This window comes from Pelobates fuscus, chromosome 3 (genome assembly GCF_036172605.1).
Source record: "Pelobates fuscus isolate aPelFus1 chromosome 3, aPelFus1.pri, whole genome shotgun sequence".
Classification (NCBI taxonomy): domain Eukaryota; kingdom Metazoa; phylum Chordata; class Amphibia; order Anura; family Pelobatidae; genus Pelobates; species Pelobates fuscus.
In genome coordinates, this window is record NC_086319.1 from 282,641,294 (window position 1) to 282,660,958 (window position 19,665).

The 19,665-nt window shown below is 37.7% G+C and overlaps 1 protein-coding gene across 1 annotated transcript in view; it reads left to right on the plus strand.

Annotated features, from left to right (window-relative positions):
* Nucleotides 1-6,585, plus strand: part of CDS2 (CDP-diacylglycerol synthase 2) — a 47,903-nt gene extending 41,318 nt beyond the window's left edge. The window contains exons 10-13 of the mRNA XM_063448640.1: nt 1,706-1,858; nt 3,594-3,713; nt 4,454-4,557; nt 6,102-6,585. Coding sequence (XP_063304710.1) covers nt 1,706-1,858; nt 3,594-3,713; nt 4,454-4,557; nt 6,102-6,234 — 510 coding nt within the window. The 3' untranslated portion in view covers nt 6,235-6,585. The remainder of the gene's footprint in view (nt 1-1,705; nt 1,859-3,593; nt 3,714-4,453; nt 4,558-6,101) is intronic.
* Nucleotides 6,586-19,665: the final 13,080 nt, after the last annotated feature.

Here is a 19,665-nt window from a genome sequence, read left to right on the forward strand (position 1 = left end):
GCTCCGCTATCATGTCCCGCTCCAGAGACCTGGGCACTGTGCAAATGGAGGGTAGCACGGTGGCCATATACGGGGACCTCCCATTCGCAGCACTTGCGGAACGGAGACAGCTGGCACCAGTTGCCAAACAACTACGGGACGCAGGAGTCAGATACCGGTGGGGAGCTGATGGATCCCTGGCGGTACCACGGGGAAACCAGATGCTTACCCTGACCTCCATGGACGACCAAAAGGAGTTCCTCCGCCAGTTGCACTTCTCAGAGACTGACAGAAGGGAACCCAGGGAAGAAGACACTGCGTCGCAGCGTATGCCCAAAAGCAATCATGGTCCGAAGAAGAGCATGTATATACCGACAATGTCAAAGAGACACTCATAAGCTTCGATACATAGTTGCAGCACGCATACCTTCAGATCCCGCACAGATGTCCAACTGCAGTGCAAGGGTCACCACCTTAACTTTACTGCACCTCTGCCTATTCTACAGCCCCAGCAGACGATTACTATTATTCTATCCAGATGTTGAACATTGATAAAGTCTTGTTAACACTTTCACACTACGGCAAAGTTGTACTCTGAGAAATTGTTATAATCTTGTTATTACTTTAATATTACGGTAAAGATATATTATGAGTATTCAAACTGTAATAAAAAACACAAATTGAAAAAAAAAATAATATATATATACTTTTTGCATTTATGCATCTTTTGATGTTTTGCATCTTTTTATATAAAAAAGCAACTCCTGTTTTACACTTGTGGGACATGTTCACTAGTTTGTCTATATCTGTGTAATATAATATATCTGCACAGCGTATAATATAATGGATAATAAATAAAAGCCACAGATCACCTTGCCTTAAAAAAAAAAAAAAAAAAAAAAAAAGATTGTCTCCAAAATCTGCCCTTTCCTAACAGCAGAAACCACTACAATGCTAATTCACTTATTAGTAATGTCAGATATGGATTACGGCAGCACTCCCCTAATAAGCTTTCTTCTCTAGCACCTATCTCAAATTCTCATAAACGCCTATATTAGACCCATTTAACTCACTCATCCATTTACTTCCGTACTCTGCCAGTTTCTCCATTGGTGCTTCATCACTTCCAGGACATTATAACCCAAAACTCAAAGCATTCTGTCTCCCCTATATCTGCTTTTCTGTTTAAAGCTTTTTTTTGTCATCTCTACTCATTCTGCCCATGATTTCTGCCTTTCTTCTTTTCTCCTCATGTTGTCCCATGTCTTCTCTGTGCTGCTTTTATTATCTAGAACTTCTTACTAGACCTGCTCTCTCTCCCACGTTTCTCTTGTGTATATAAACATGTAATGTAAAGATAAACACCTGGCTGCATCTTTACTTTAGTTTTCAAGTAAACATCTGTAAACTGCTGCAGGTGGATGAAATTCATAATTCCATCTCCCCTAGGTGTATCGATATCTGTACAATTGTTGTTTTAAAAAATATTTAATTGCTGAATGATTTCTTTTACTTGCTGGTCAGAATGATGCAGTTATTCGGATATAATCTGTTGCGTTGTGTTATTTTATTTTTTTATCCAGCACCTGTCACATTTTATCCTTGTTTTATATGTAGTCACTTTTTAATCAGCTCTCTCCACCATTATATAGATATATTTTCTTGAATTATTTCTGATGTGGTATCTTTCACCTCTTAATTCTTCAGTTTTTTTTTTTTCTTCTAGTTATCCTATGTCATGGCGGGGTACAGTTACTTTGTGTGTCCTGTGGAGTTTAACAATGACACCAATCGGTTTACAGTGGACTGTCAACCTTCTGAGCTTTTCCAGCTGCAAGAATATCACATTCCTGCTCTACTGCAGTCTGTCATCGGATGGGTGAGAACTGAAAAAGGGACCTTGCACTGGTTACATTTATGCATTAAACTTAAAGCAGATCTGAACCCTGTGTGATTTTGTAATTATATGTAGCAAAAGAGCTACTCGTGTGACATGACCGCCAATATAATAAAGAGTAGAAATAAAATGTTGCATAGATAATGGTTAACAAAAAAGTATATAAGTGCGCTACCTCTGGCATCCGCATTTACTAGTTGTTGCCACAATAGCCACTGCACAAGGATAAGATAAAAAATTAGGTTTCCGGGGCTGATGACAGCTGGAATGTTTTTACACACTCAGATCTTCGATTGCATGCACATTAATAGGGTTATTTCACACACAGTGATTCTTAGTTCATTAAAGCCAAATGGCAAACGCTGAGGCAAAAATTTTGGCAGACCAAAATTGTCCATTGTTTTGTACACACAACTGAATTACTAGAAAAAAATGATTTGATACCTATTTCTAAATAAAGAGTGCAATTCTACTGAAAACTAGTAATTGGTAGGTCTGCTTTAAACCATTGTCATATTTAAATAGTATCCATTGTCTACCGTTTATCTACTATGACACCTAGTGAACTAATTAAATGGGAGGTTACACCAAAAGCTCTTTAAATTGCATTGCTATCAATGTTACGTATGTAATGAGTCAGCTCTATTACTGCACTTTTAATAGCTTCAGTAATCCTCCCCTCCGTTTGTAAAATAACCTCTGATAATCTAGAATGTAAGCTAATTGGGCAGGGCCCTCCACCTCTCTGTTCCTGTACGTCAAGTTGTCTGGTTACAATTACATGTCTGTTAGTCCACCCTTTGTACAGCGCTACGGAATCTGATGGCGCTATATAAATAATAACTACAAATGCAATGCAATTAGCCAAAGCATCTCCTAATTCACCCTCCCCATCCCCTAATTCACCCTTCAATCTCTCTTTTATCCCCATTACTTACTTTCACACAATTCTCCACCCCCTCGATTTCACTCTCTCTTGCATTTTCCCTACCACCCTCAATTTTACTATCTCTTTCTCTGTATTACTTTCCCGCTTGCTCTTCTCTTTCTCCTTCCCTGTTCTTATCTCATTGCTTCTCAGTATTCATCTATTCCTCTTTTTCTTCACTTTGGTGCTGAACTAAAGGTATTTTGTTTGGGTGGGGGGGGGGGGGGGGTGGGGAGAGGAAGGAGTGTGGGGAGGCAGACCAGTGTATTGGTTTTATAAGACACTGATAGTTTTGGTTGGAGTAACTTTATAGTTTATAAATATATAAAAAAGGATTGAACTCTTGCATCCTTTAATTTTTCTACATGTGTTAAAGTGCATCTGGCCTTTTAGTTACAAGGAGAACTGAGCTGTCTGAAGATTTCCCCCAGGAGTTTAATTTGCCAGAATATTTGCAAGAAGGCAAAGGACATATATTAGAATGAATGTGTGCATCAGCGAACTCAAAATCCTATACAATGAGCCTGCAGATAAAAGCATGAGCTGGCTTTTGTTCTTCTTCACTAAGCATAATTTTAGATTGACAGCTGATGTATGGGTTATATATTAAGAACATTTAAAAATAGTGCAACCGTCAGAACATTTTACTGCTGTCCATGGTCATTGCTCCACTTTTAAAAACCTTACCCTGGAATTTATTTTTATTTACAACCCCTTTTAAGTCAGATTAAATCCCTGTGTTTGATGCTGAATTGCACAGGATCTCATGGTGTCTATTTTCTGTTACAGAAGACAATCTGGATGTATCCCTTCCAAATCCACAGCATCGCCCTGTCCACATTTGCCTCCCTCATTGGACCATTTGGAGGATTCTTTGCCAGTGGTTTTAAAAGAGCTTTCAAGATCAAAGTAATTATTGCTGAAGATGGAACTAAAACAATGCATGTGTTGCATATGAACTTATTCACAATCATTCAGATTATTTATCTACTTGTTACATAACCTTTCACACCCAATGTTTAAATACACCTGTATAATTCAGGGCAATTTGGGATGATGTTGCAGAATATTTATGCCTGCTAAAAAACATTTATTTTTGTATTGTAAAATATGCTTACAATTTTTTTAAATACAAAAGAAATATAGGGAAAGCACACATTTTAAAATGGTGATCGAGGCTCTAGTCTAGAGGTGACCAAACTTCAAATGTGATAATAAAAAATAAAAAAATATATATATACATATATTGAATATATATATATATATATATATATATATATATATATATATAAAACAAAGAAAAAAATGGGCACAAATCTGATTTTCAGGCAGTTTTATTGGATAAGAGCAGCAACATATCGGCTCCTCACATATTATCGGCCTTTACCCAACATATCAAAACCAGTTTTGTTAGTTGAGCACTTCAGTTGTTGTGTTTTTATTTTTACACATTCCACAAAGTATCCACAGACCCTGTCAACCATATTAACTTTGAAATTTTACTGTTGCTTACCTACAGTTCTTTTAAAAAGGTGATTTGAAAATGATATGTTGAGTGAAAAACCATCATACAAAAACTAAATTGTAACACCCATGAGCACATTTGTTGTCTTTCTGGCAATCACACTGTGGGATATTTGTTATTCTAGGATTTTGCCAACACCATCCCAGGGCACGGTGGCATAATGGACCGATTTGACTGCCAGTATTTGATGGCCACATTTGTGAATGTTTATATTGCAAGCTTTATCAGGTAAGCAAGGAGTAGCACATGCTTTGGCTTTGAACTTAAAACATTTATATTCTCATTCAGGTTTCAGCATCTCAGTATTTGTCTTACAAATGTTTTGTTGTTGTTCTCCTTGAAGAGTGACTAAAATAATGTATAAAATACATTAAAATGTGTACATGCCATGTTGCATAAAACTGTAGCTAAAAAATGGTAATTCTGCTATATACAAGTAATATGTTAACTTATCACTATCTTCAAAATACTCCAATATCAGTGGTCATTACCTTAAAGGTACACTCCAATGACCATAACAACTTCATCTATATTAAGCTGTTATGGTGATAGGAGGCCCCTCTTACCTTACGGAGTTAAACCTTAAAAGCAGCCTTTCGGGTTAACCGAAATGGTCTAACCCAAGAGGCTTTCTCCAGTGCCAAATCTCCAGGTCCCCCAGTGGTATCCGGCTTCTGAAACTGAGTTTTAAGAAGTGTGTATGCCACCAGACAGGGGCGCTGCCGGTTGGCCCTGACGGTGATACTACATGCTTCTTGAACGATTTTAAAGCAAAAGTTGAGGCAAACATCAAAAGAGAACCAGACTTCTGAAGTGCCACGCTACTATCTGAGAAACTATAGTAAAAGATGACTAGGCACAACTGGATACATCCTTTAGGTAGATTATTTACATTATATAACAAAATGTTTAATGTATTTATTTTATTAGGATATTTTTTTGGGGGGGATTTCTTAATTAGTTTGTCAATTTCTCTGGGAGTGTGCTGGCCCTTCTGGTATCCTGGTATCATAACCACGCATGAGTTGTTGTGTTTCGGTGCTTGGAGTGCTCCTTTAAATTGTCATTCTTACTTGAAAGGCACATTGTTAGATATTTAAAACATATTTATTTTTTTTGTTGTTAGTTTTAGTGGAGTTTTCTTTTTTTTACATTGTTCATTGTGTTTTAAATGTAAAGGGACACAATAGACACTATAACCATTTCATCTCATTGAATTGGTTATAGTGTCTACAATACATTAGAACTGTCCCTAAATTCAGTAAGAAACTTTTAGAATGGTTTAACACTTAATAATGGTCCCTGGCTGCTTAGTCCAGCCCCCACTGGAAGTATTGCTAAGGTGGAGATTGCATACTTACTTAGTCATGCTAATCAGGGGGCATGGATTGCTGTGGACTCTCATTTAGCATTAACAGTGGTTTAACACTTAATAGGACAGTGCCAGGAGACTCCGATACTATAAGTACTTCAATGAGATGAAGCAGTTACAGCATCTACAGTTTTTGTTTTAAGGCTGAGCTGGCTGTTTATTGACCCTTGGAAACTTAAAATTTTTACTGTGGGGTATTTTTATGTCTATAGCAGATTTTGTATTGCAGTGTTCCTAGCCATACATCTGGTCAGCATATTTCCTAACACGTGTTAAAACCTTCAGTCTGTAGCTCTGTTCAGCCACAAGTTACAAACTAATATTAGAAGGTTAAATGATTTGAAGAACCTGACTGTGTTGATGTGTGCTATAATTTTTTTTTAATGTTTTTCTTTCTCAGGGGTCCCAACCCAAGCAGATTAATCCAACAGTTCTTAACTCTGCGTCCTGACCAACAAATACACATCTTCAACACACTAAAGTCACATTTAATGGAAAAGGGAGTTCTGGGAAATGTAGAAGAAGAAGCATAACTCCACATTGTGCACAACAGAGGACACGCCAACTGGCAGATTGAGGTTGTTCTTTGACGATACTAGAGGAGATGCATTGACCACCTCTTCTGCTGTCAGAGAAGGTTGAAAAAGACTTTAAAAAAAAAATGATTTGTGCATTGTTTTTTTTCCTTTCACCACCTTACGTTTCTTGTTCATGTATTCCTATATTTCTCTTTTATGCCTATCCGATCCTTTATCCAGCAGGCTATCAAGTGTACCAAACTAGGCCCAAACAATGTGCAGAGATTAACTATTGATAGTTTATATGTGTATTAATTGCATACTGCATTCGTAACTCTGGAAAGGGTAGTGGGCAGATTTAATATTTTTTTTTTTTTTTTTTTATTTAACTTTGGATTTGTCCTACATTTTAATTGCCTTTGCATCGAGTATAGAGTATTATGTTCAGGTCTCTTGTTTTAAAAATTATTGCCGGCACGTTGGAACCTAGACAATGTGGCAAACTGTAATATTTTATAGGATTAGTGGATATTGAAGACCTTTTAATGCTGTGTCCATGTTTACATGTGTTTGTTCCAGTCAAACATCTTATGCTAGAATTATTTTTTTTCCTACTTCACTTGTACAAACTACTTTTACTTCTCTAGTCTTGTACAAGATACTCTTTCCGTTTTATTTTCTTGTGCACACTTGGCTTTAGTTGTCATTATTTAAGAGTCCAATAACTAACAGTAATTTATATTTGTGTAATCTTTATGGCCCCTCACTGTAATTCATTGCTAGTGATTTTACCAATAATACTGGGTGAAGATGCAGTCCATTTCAAAGTTGTGTAATCTGTAAAGAGAAAACTACACATCAGTAATTCTTTATTCTCAAATCCCTTAATTTCAGCCCTTTCTGTCTTGTCACCATTTATTTTCACATAGGCTGATTATTTACCTGTTTATCTCTATAATTAGGTTGCACGAAAAAGTCTTTTTGCTTTTCTGGTAGTATTTATTTTAGTTAACGTTACATACGGTTGGATAATCTTAATGAGGGTTTAAAGTATTACGTAGTGATTTAAATTTTAAGTCATAAAAGTGAATTTCAAAAGGGATTTAAACCTCCAGTGAGTAAATACACTACCTCCCCTTAGGTCTGCTTAAGAAAAACAAATCCCTGGCAGTTCAATGGCTTTTTTTTAATTTTTTTATTTTCTATTTTATTTTATTACATTTGCCTAGAGTAAAACTAGACTCATTGAAAACAAGTTAAGAAAAACAACCACTTTTTTTGGTACAAGACGCATTTATTAATATTATTTGTATTCCCTTTTCAAAATGACTTGTATAATTTCTGATTCATGGATTTACTTTATATGTAATTTTTCTTTTATATTTATACGAATACAGCAGACACTATATACCATGATGGTTTAGTAAAGAGCTGGCCGGAGGAAAGTTACAATATTGTACTTGATACATATATAAAATTATTATTCCTTATATTATGTAAAGAACAAAGATAAATTCACCTTCTACTAGCTCCCAAAACGTAAATTTCATATAGAGTCTTATATTATAACTTTGCATTTAATATCTTTGAATGAGTGTAAGAGCTACATTTAGTTATTTATTTGAGAAATGCTACAGGCACCAAAAAGTTGAACATTGGACCTGACAAAGCATTGTGTGAAAATATAATCCTGATTTTATCTGCATGATGTCAGAGGAATAAATACAAGATCGTCTTGCACCATAGCGCAAATACCTGGCAAAAAATATTTTGCTGTATTTTTAAAAATCTGCATATGCAGAAGCTTTTCTCGTTTAGTTTAATGAGAAGTTAGTTGGCATGCGCGCTGGTGATCTCATGCAAATAAGCATGCTCAGCAGGGCTTTCTTTAAAAGTTTTAGAAGAAACTTGATTGGCTGTGACATCTCAATCAATTCCTGGTTGATGTAGTAGGCACTGGAGGATATTCAGAGCCAAGTTATTAGGGGAATGATTTTTTTTTTTTTAAAAATGTATTAAAATGGGTGATAAATCCAGGACCTCAGAATGTATGTTGTGCGCTTACCTATGCTCGACGTAGGTAAAACTTTAGTAGTTATGAGTAAAGTGTGTAACAAATGTGTTTTTATAAATTTGCTTTTTAAAAATGAACTATCCTGACCAAATTTCAAATGGCTAATAAACTTACACAAATCCTCTAACAAAAGATGATAAAATGTCCTAAATGTTCATTAAAACTCCCATAACCTAATGACAAACATACCTCTCCTTGGCCATTTGATATGCAGGGAGATATATTTATCCTTCAGCCTTTGATGAAAGATTAAAGTACATTATAACAACAATATGCTAGCATGATATGCAACTATGACTGAGAGAAAAAATTGCAAACAAATCTGGAGGGTAAAAGGGGAAGGCTTGTCCTGTTATAACCGCTATCTACTGTAAATCTTTATTTTATGGGAGGGGGGGGGGGGGGGATTTCTTTGTTTTTGAAGGAAGTTTGGATGATGATTATACCAGCTTTTTTTTTTTTTTTTTTTTTTTAAACTAAACCAAAACCAATATGTTTTGCCTGTTTTTCTTGTCTGTAGTAAAGCTATTAATAAGGAATTCTAGGCATTCTTCTCCAAAGAGAGATATTTCATAGACATTGGCTGTAAATGTAAGATCTATTTTATATAATGGCATATGACATTCTCATGACTATTAATGGCAATACTGAAACTGTTTTAAAACATTTTCTGGCTTTTGACACACGATCATAATTTAAAGCAGAAAGTTTATCATGGAACAATCAATTATGTGCGCTGAAAGTGCGTATATAAGCATAATGCTCCTGAACTAGCTTAAATTATATACTGATGGAGATCAGGGGATTTAGAAGTAATAGATAAAGATGCATTTGTCCTACACACTATAATTTGTATTTGGGAATATGAAATGCAATTGAACTGTTCCTCTGCACATATACTAATGACTGTGTTCCTGCAGCATGATGCGTTGTTTGCCAGTGTGATTCTGCAGTGTGGCACATTGCGTGGGATCCTGATCCTGCAGCATTGTGTTGTGATCTTGCAACGTGCCAAACAAATCTGGTGCTGTTTGTGGAAGTATGATCGTGCAGCAGTGTGTAGTGTCCCTTAAATATACATTTGTTTTTGTTTTTTGCACAATGTTGCTGTGCACGAGCCCGAGTCTGCACAGCACCTAGTTGCAGTGTGCACAAGTCTGATCCTGCAGCATACTTGTATGTGTCAGAGTCGACAAGAGACAGCAAGTTGCATTGTACTGATTCTGCAACATGTTGCATTTTACACAAATGTAATTGTGCAGAATTTTGCAATGTATCAAAATCTGGTAGTGTAGTCTGTGGGAATCTGATCTTACAGCATGGTGCAGTGTTTGAGAGTCTGACCTTACAGCATGGCGCAATGTGTGGGAATCTGATCTTACAGCATGGCGCAATGTGTGGGAATCTGATCTTACAGCATGGCGCAATGTGTGGGAATCTGATCTTACAGCATGGCGCAATGTGTGGGAATCTGATCTTACAGCATGGCGCAATGTGTGGGAATCTGATCTTACAGCATGGCGCAATGTGTGGGAATCTGATCTTACAGCATGGCGCAGTGTGTGGGAATCTGATCTTACAGCATGGCACAATGTGTGGGAATCTGATCTTACAGCATGGCGCAATGTGTGGGAATCTGATCTTACAGCATGGCGCAGTGTGTGGGAATCTGATTTTACAGCATGGTGGAGTGTGTGAGTCTGACCTTACAGCATGGTGCAATGTGTAGGAGTCTGATCTTACAGCATGGCGCAATGTGTGGGAGTCTGATCTTACTGCATGGTGCAGTGTGTGGGAGTCTGATCTTACTGCATGGTGTAGTGTATGGGAGTCTGATCTTACTGCATGGTGTAGTGTGTGGGAGTCTGATCTTACTGCATGGTGTAGTGTTAGGAGTCTGATCTTACTGCATGGTGCAGTGTGTAGGAGTCTGATCTTACAGCATGGTGCAGTGTGTAGGAGTCTGATCTTACAGCATGGTGCAGTGTCTGGGAATCTGATCTTACAGCATGGTGCAGTGTGTGGAAATCTGATCTTACAGCATGGTGCAGTGTGTGGGAATCTGATCTTACAGCATGGTGCAGTGTGTGGGAATCTGATCTTACAGCATGGTGCAGTGTGTGGGAATCTGATCTTACAGCATGGTGCAGTGTGTGGAAGCTTGATTCTGTTGCAGTGTTTGTTGATTCTGTTGCAGTTTGACAGTGGACACTTGTTCAATACCTGCAAGCAAGTTTTCTGAAATTTACTCTTTGATACAAGCCTGGTTTCCAAAACGTGGACTCTATTCCTATGAAAGAACAGTTCCTAAACCAGTATACACATACAGCAAAGGCAGGATAAACATGCTAAAGCTACAGAACTATGCTCCTGTAGTAAAAAGAAAAAAATGTTTTTGTCTGTTTTTTACTACTCTTCACATGCTTTTGCTTTGTGCAGAGGGTATTAAAGGGACACTATAGTCACTAGAACAACTACAGCTTATTGTATTTCTTCTGGTGAGTATAATCATTCCCTTCAAGGTTTTGCAGTAAACACGGTCTTTTCAGAGAAAAGGCAGTGTTTACATTACAGCCTAGGGATACTTCCACTGGCCACTCCTCAGATGGTTACTAGAGGTGCTTCTTGGGGCAGTGTTGAACGCCATTCAGTGTCTCCGCCCTCTGCATGCAGACACTCAATTTTCCTCATAGAGGTGCATTGATTTAATGCTTCTCTGTGAGGAGATGCTGATTGGTCAAGGCTGTGTTTTGCTTGTGCTGGCTCTGCCCCTGATCTGCCTCCTTGACAGTTTTAGCCAATCCAATGCTTTCCTATTGGAAATCATTATGATTGGCATTGACCAATACCTCTGATAATGTCAGCCAAGCAGGCAGATCATCGGCAGAGACAGCAGCAGCAGGGTGGGATAATGGTAAGATTTTACTATATTTATGGGAGGGAGCAGGCAGGGGGACTAGATGGTGTTATTAAAACTATAGGGTCAGGAATACATTTGTGTTCCTGACCCTATAGTGTTCCTTTTGGTATAGGAACTTGCAGGGGAGCAAAACTTGTGTGGACTGGCTGATTATAAATAGTAAAAGTGTTTTGTTAACACTGAACGAATGCTCTTGCTGCTTCGGTCTCTCTAACAGTGGGGCATGTCCTTATAAATCTACACTCACTACATCTACATTTTCTCTGTCATGGACTGTTTTTACAGGAGCTTCCGTCTGCTTGTAAGAAGGGAAGGAGAGACGTGGACAAGCGCGTGCTGGGGGTCACCAGGGAACTCTCCCCAAAAAGTGTAGAGCAAGTGCATCATTGCATGCATTTGTGGCAAGCTCAGGGTTATGGAGGGTTTGCAAAGTCCTCCTTTAGTTGGTGGACCTACTTTCATTCAGGCCAGACTGACCTTCCAATTTTTCGGCTTACCTTTTTTTACTCTGTTCATCAGCATCCCGCTTCACAGGATGGGGTATTGATTTGGTTGACAGATGAAAGTAAAAGATTAGCATAGGGTATGTGTTTTCTTATAGCTGTATCCTGTGAGTTTCCCTCTGGCACCACCTCCACTTGCGAGGTATGACTCTTATTTTACTAAGATTCTGTAATTAGGTCCATCACAATTGTTAGCTCCAGGCACAATAGGCACTTAATCCGGCCCTGCATATAGCAATTATTTACACTGACCAAGCAATCAATTAAACATGTTGTCAGATTGATTCCATTAGGTGGTCAGAAACATTTTATACCTTAGCTTAGTTGATATATTTTTAGTCTGAGGATGTTTGTATATGCTTCATAGGCTGGCTTACAAAGTGCTGCTATAAATAGTAATATTGTGTGCTTAGTCTACTCTACACACAATATTGCCTAATATGTACATACAATCCTCAGCTGTCTGAAATTCTCAAATTTACTGTATGAGAGTAATTCTTGTAGTCCTGGATTCTGCAAGAAGGTTACACAATTTAATATCCAGCAAACCTACATTTACATTATTATGGCACATTTCTCAAAACTTCTATAAATAACTTGAATTACTGTGAAGTAAAGGTATTTTGTATATAAACAAGTATTGATTGTTTTTATGCACCAAGCCAATTATGTTTGCTGCTACATGCTGATATTTAACGTCAACTACGGGGAAGAAGGGGTCATTTTCTGCTTTTGAATGGGGTGTTAAATCTTATTTTCTTAACAGGGTTCAGTTTTCAGATTCCCATCCTTTATTTCTCCTGCAGTCTCTGCTTGTCACAGTGATGATACCTGTCCGTGATAACATGAAAATTGACTCTACCTTACACTGTTACATTCAAGCTGAAATTAGCATATGTTTAATGACTACTATACTTAATTCTGTGTGCAACCAGCTTCATTTAGCCCTTTTATAGTAATATATTTTGCAAAAATTGGTAATTAAGTAAACAATATCTGCAGTCTGTTAGGTTACATTGTAAAATAACAGTTTTTCAAAGTTGTCCCTTTAAGCTTAACATGCTGTAAGGCATATACATTTTACCTTTTATCTTTTTTAGAAGGAAATCACATTCTTCTTAGCATTGAACGGAGCTGTGAACTAGAAATTATTAGATCACCATCTGAAAAAAAATACTACCTTTAATATCTGCTGTTAATTCAGGGGTAGGCTGGCAAAGGAGATGAGGGAGGGCGGAAAATGAAGAATTTGGTCAAATTATTTTTTTGATATATATATAGATATGTATATATATAAAGACCAAACCACAAAACTGTGCTTTCAGTCCTGCTTCTATATACTTTCGAGATAGCCAATTTTAACAAGATATTGGTATGTTATGTATGTGTTACAGTCTGTGACAAAATTATGGTATGGTGTTTACTTTCTGGCCATAATGTCTACTTGTCAGCCTGTCCCTGCCTCCAACATATTTCTCTGCATGAATACAGTCCTAAATTTAAGCATCCTGTGATAAAAAGGCTCTATAAAATAGCAAGGCCCATTGTGTTAAATAATATCAACTGTTCAAATTAAATCTTTCTTTTTTCTTATTTTCGTAAGATTTCTTCACAAAGTATAATTTTTAGGAATATTGTAAATACTAAATACTTTAGTTTTATAAACGGTTAAAGTTCTTTTAAATCAATTAATGCCTTTTGAAGTCGGGCTAGTTAAATCATGCCCCTCGGTTTTTGTGCAGTTATAACTGCTACCATCCAGGAAGTTGCAGCATTGCCAGTCCCACTTTAAAGGGATACTCTGGGCACCAACTTTAATGTATTTGATAGACTTTGGCCTCAATAACATCTTGTATTTTATTTTACATGTTTAAATCTTTATAGTTCTTGCATTAAAAAACAAACACGTGTTTTGCTGAATGCTACACCTTAGCCATGCCCCATCATGCCAGAAAGACTTCCTTGTCAAAGGTGTGCATGCAGTTTTAGCCCCAAAGAGAAGTGTTTGAGCTGCTTTCAATACACAACCTGGCTGCAGACAATCAGAAACTATAAACAGGTAGTGATATCCTTGCTATAAGCCTCCATGGGTGCCCTCTCCTTATAATGCAGGATGTTTTGTAGTTAAGTACTGTCAGTAGCTGAAAGGTGTGCATACCTTTTTGATAAGGAAGTATTTTATGGCATGAGGGATTGTGGCTAAAGAGGCAGGTGTAAGGTGCAGCATTTTGATAAATAATTATGCAATAAACATAAAGATTTGAGCTTGCACAGAAAATACAGCATATTAATGATGCCAAAACCTGACAAATGCATTAAAGTTGTAATGGTGCCCGGAGTGTCCCTTTAAGGTGCAATCCTGGCCACATAATTGCCCAGCTATTACTTTTGTATACACAACTGTATATTTATATGGCTTAAAACACTGGTAAGCTGTGTTCTGCTTCGGCACACAATGTATTGTATCGATTTGACATTACAATGCAGCACATCACTAATACAGTTTCATTATCCGTTCACGTTGGTACCTATAGCTTAATACTGCATAACAATCTGTATATCTGTGTCAGCCAAAGCTGGAACTTCCTGTAACAGTTTCATTCTGAGTATTGCTGATAAATTAGAAGTTTTGATCCTTAAAGCCCTATGCACTGTGGCTGCCTTTTGCATAAATGTTCTATTTAAATGTTCATGTCCCAGCATTGCAAGAACTAGGTTAGCCGTTCACAGGGGCAGAACTAACAGTTAGCAGTGCATGTTAAATATAGGGAGTGCTCTGTAGGAAGCAGTTCTTAGAAGCATCTTGTTAAACTGCTTCCCGTACTTTCTAGATGCAGCCTTTCTGTGTTAGCAATACCTGTAAGTGGGCTAATTCCGCAATTCTATGACTTCTCTCACTCCTTAGATTGATTATTCACATGTGATAAATGTTTACCTATTTATATACTTATGCAACTTAAAAATAAATAATTGTCTCAAACAAATGTGTCTTGCTTTTATTCAGAGTTCCAATGAATAGGTTGTTATGCTGTGTGATTTTCTTTGCAATCAGAAACAGAAAATGTTTAATTTGAAGAGATTCCTGCTTCCTTTCTGATTTGTGCAGTATGTCCATTATTTTCTATAAAAGAATCATAGCCTCTGGAATTTAGGTCAATAAGGTCTCCTTTTTTTCTTATCAATAATAATAAATGAGTACGTGTAATATACCGTATATACTCGAGTATAAGCCGACCCGAATATAAGCCGAGGCCCCTAATTTTACCCAAAAAAACTGGGAAAACGTATTGACTCGAGTATAAGACTAGGGTGGGAAATGCAGCAGCTACTGGTAAATTTCTAAATAAAATTAGATCCTAAAAAAATTATATTAATTGAATATTTATTTACAGTGTGTGTATATAATGAATGCAGTGTGCATGTATGAGTGCAGTATGCATGTATGAGTGCAGTATGCATGTATGAGTGCAGTGTGTGTGTGTGTGTGATGCAGTGTGTGTTTGTGTATGCGTTGCAGAGCCTTGGTGGGGGGGCATTTTTATTATTATTATTTTTTTTAATATTATTATTTTTTTGTTTTATTAGTAATTTATTTTTATTATTAATATTTTATTATCAAATTTTTATATTTTTTTTCGTCCCCCCTCCCTGCTTGATACATGGCAGGGAGGGGGGCTCTCACTCCCTGGTGGTCCAGTGGCATTGGCAGTTCAGTGGAGGGTGGCTGGCAGAGAGCGTTTACTTACCTCTCCTGCAGCTCCTGTCAGATCCCTCCTCCTCCGCACCGGTCCGTGCAGCTCCTCTGTCAGCTCACACTGTAAGTCTCGCGGCCACACTATGACCCCGCGGCTCTCGCGAGACTTACACTGGGAGCTGACAGGGGAGCTGACCGGACCGGCGCGGAGGAGAAGGGAGCTGCAAGAGAGGTAAGCGCTCGCTGCCAGCCCCCTCCTACACAGCCCCTTGTCTGTATTATGGCAATGTAAATTAATCTTCTCAGATTCCCATCCTTTATTTGCCATAATACAGACATTGACTCGAGTATAAGTCGAGTTGGGGGTTTTCAGTACAAAAAATGTGCAGAAAAACTCGACTTATACTAGAGTATATACAGTAGCTTTGTGGTGCATTATTTTGTGGTATAATGTGTGTGTTAACTCAGATGTTCACTAACCTTCGATTACCTGCTTTAATTTGCTTAGATAACCTGTGCTTGTGATCAAAGAAGTCTTAGCTATAACTGTCAAGGTATAGTAAAGATGTAAGTCAGGTCATCAGCCGTTATATGGGCATATTACAAGATAACATAAACTGAGGCCATAACATGAGATCTTTATTACAGCGCTGCGGAATATGTTGGCGCTTTATAAGTGCCAGTAATAAATAAATAATAAATATTTGCAGCAATAATAAAACTGACGACAGTGATCCGTTAAGATAAAGCTATTATAACTTACCCCTCATCAGGTGTGTCAGTTTTGCATTAAATGCATTAACTCACACTATACATTGTGTTTCACCATGTTTCACTGTAACCTCCTTGTAACGGCTACCTAGGGTAGAGAGGGGTATCTGCCGTTGGCGACGTCCTTCCTCCGGGCAAGATGCTGGGCTGTAGTGGAGAAGTGAAGTCCCATCCGCTGGATACCTGGAGCAATAGAGAGGCAGAGCTCTGAAAAGAGCTAGTGATTAAGCTGCAAATTCCCTTTCAACAACGAGACACAGCTACGTTTTGAAGGGTGAAGAAGAACTGACTCCACTGAGCGTTTATTGCTGCTTTTATGCAGGATTTTACAGGTTAGACACCACCTACTGGACCATGTGGGGCACCGACAATACAGTTACAGCAACCAATCATACACAAGATGACAATAGAGCACACCCAGCAGTTACAGTGAATTCCTCCCCTCTGCTTAGGAGATAATTCAGTTAATTAACTGTATCTACTCCATTATCTCCAAGCTGAAAAGTTAAATTTTTTATATATTTTCATAACTTCTTGATTTTATATCATACATGCATAAGAAAGGAGTACATGCATAACACTTATATTTTTATAACCAATATAACTTGGGGACAAACATATCCAAAATTCGTGAAAATCCGTTCAGGGGATCCAAAGATAGTAAAAAGTCCCTTTGGACCAAAGGCAAGCACATTTTCCTGCCCAAAACAGTTCCATAGATTTGGGCTGTGCGGTCGGTCTATTTTACCCTGAAAAAATGACTAAGTCCCATTCGAACGTGCGCTCGAATCTTCGAACGGGACTTAGTCTCCAGCTGCAGTGTTGAAGGGGAGTAGAAGGTACAGGTCAGCGGTGTTCGCGCAATTGGGCAGTCGAAAATAGTTCCATAGATTTGCCGGCACACACCGCTGACCGCGTTCGAATTAATCAAAATGGCTTCCGCCACGTGTTCGATTTTCGAATGGCGGCCACTTCGACTACTTCGGCTGCATCCGAAGTGCCAATTCAAAACTGCAGATCTTTTCCCAAAGTACTTAAAGGGCCAGAAACAGTCTTTTACAAGTCCATGAGCCCAAATAACCGATTACTGAAGGCAAAACAACAAATAGTCTGAGTTCACACACATATATATATATATATATATATATATATATATATATATAAGCAGCCATTATACTGGTTAACTGGGTTTTTTTGTTACACTCCTACATTAAGGAATAAATATTTTCTTTACTTGAAGCAGTGGATACTTTATCTGAAGCATACAATCACTTCAATGTCTGCATAGTTTGATGATGATGCTCTCAGCCTTGCATGTCCGGCACCGCCAACAAGACTTGTAGTGTATTTCTCTTCTGTTAAAACACTTTCAGCCTTTCCTGGTCACTTTTTAATTTCTGATCACAGAGACCACCCAATTATTTGGTCATACAACTAGAGGTTTTATTTATTAAACAGAGAATTCTTGCAAACTGAAAATTGAATATTTAGCTTGCTTCTATCAGTATCTTAAAATAGCCAGGCAGTCCAGAGAAGGAGCATGTCTGTGTTTGTTGTGAGGGTTCAATTGAGCAAGATCCTGTTAGAGCTAACAATTTGGTATCTTTATCCACATGGTTTCCCCATTACCCCAGTGTTCCCCTTTTTGCTATTGTGTACATTAGAGTTATTTTATTTGTTCAGCCTATTCCTTACTGGCTCTATTTTACTTGGCATCTGGGTTTTTCCAGATTATACTGCATGCTATACACAGAAGGTGCAGCATGCCTACAACCACTTAGCTATCAAATATATGCGTGTCTATATTTATGCTAGCAGGCTACAAGAGATGAATTGCAGAGAGAAAGGAGGGGGCGTATAAAATATGCACATTATGTTCCGTTTCCTGTTTCTTTACACTTGGTTTTGCAACTGTTGGTGTATTTCAGATATAAACTGGGGTTTTGTTTTGCATAGAATATTAGTGTGAGAAAAATGGCCACACGAGGGAGCTATTTATAAATAAATCTTTGAAATAGACCAAAAGCCCACAAAATGCATATTGGCTTGCCAGCAATACAAGAAAGGCCACAGTAAATTTTCTTTAAAGAGAAACTGTAACTTTTCTGAAGTGTTGGTTCTTTATTTTCCCACCCCAGTGAACACAACTGAAGCATCTACTTGGGTAAGGAGTTAAGCAGATGTTAGAGCGACACTGTAGGTACTATAACTGATTCATCTCATTTGAGTGTTTATAGTGTCTAGAGTCCCCTGGTGAATGTCCTTCAGTCCTTCCATTCAGCATTTAATAGTTTTTTTAATGTTTTAATTCTACAAGGAATTCCTTATCTCTCTGTGCTTGCTTGGGCTAATAACACGATAGTAATGAAACACTAGCCTGATCAGTAGTGGGCAGATATGATTTCTGCCCATTGCATGTATGACTTGGTATGGCTAGAATGCAGTGTGTGACCTCTGACTCAGCCACACGTCCAGTAGAAGCTGGGCTGTGGATGGCCAGGGACCCTCATTCAGTTTTTGACTGCACTTAATTATGAGATAAAATAAATAGAGTCCCAAACCCCTAGTCACTTCCCTCCCCCCCCAAAAAATACCCCTACCTACTCCCCTCATCCTAAAAATAATGAGAGGGGACCCTTGTCTAAATACCTGTAAAAAAAATATATAAACTTACCATTTGATGTCTTCTTTCTTCTAAAATCTTCTTTTTTCAGCCCCAAAAAAGGCCAAATAAAAATCCAGAATTACCGACGCACTTCCCCACCTTCCTAATCCTTCAGAGGTTTATCATGAAATGTTATACTTAATGGAACACTGAAGCGTTAGGAATGCAAGTCCCCCACATTTGTGATGAAGTAAATAATTTTGGTTACCTTTTTCCAACAGCAAAGTTCTCTTGGGGATTATTATATCTTGGACTCCCGTGACACCATGGAGGATTCATGGGCTCCTCAAAGATGGTTCAATCCATTGAACAGTGGGGACCTGATTTGCATGCACGTTGAATGTCGTGTGCGCATTCAAACTTCCCCAAAGGAAATCATTGGATCAATGTTGTGTCCTATAAGGACTTCCATGTCATGTGACCAAGTTTTACTTGGTCAGTGTCGCAGAAGCAACTCTAGTGGCTGTCAGTATTATAATGTAAATATTGCAGTTTCTAGAAGATTGCACTGTGTCACAGAGTTCAATAAAAGGTGACTTTAGTGGTCTTTTAAGTAAAACTAATGATAAATACATGTAAATATGCTATATGAATAAATATGTAGAATACTGTGAGTCACAAATACAGATGATTTAACAACATACGGTAGTTAAAATCGTGATTACTAACAATTGCAGAAATGTGGAAACTTCTAAGCAGATGACACATTTTATACTGATAAATAGTTAATCGTCATATAACATACAGCTGATAAAAAAAATATAATTCTTTATCTTGACATTTCATGTAAGATAATAATGATGTTTTTTCATTTGTATA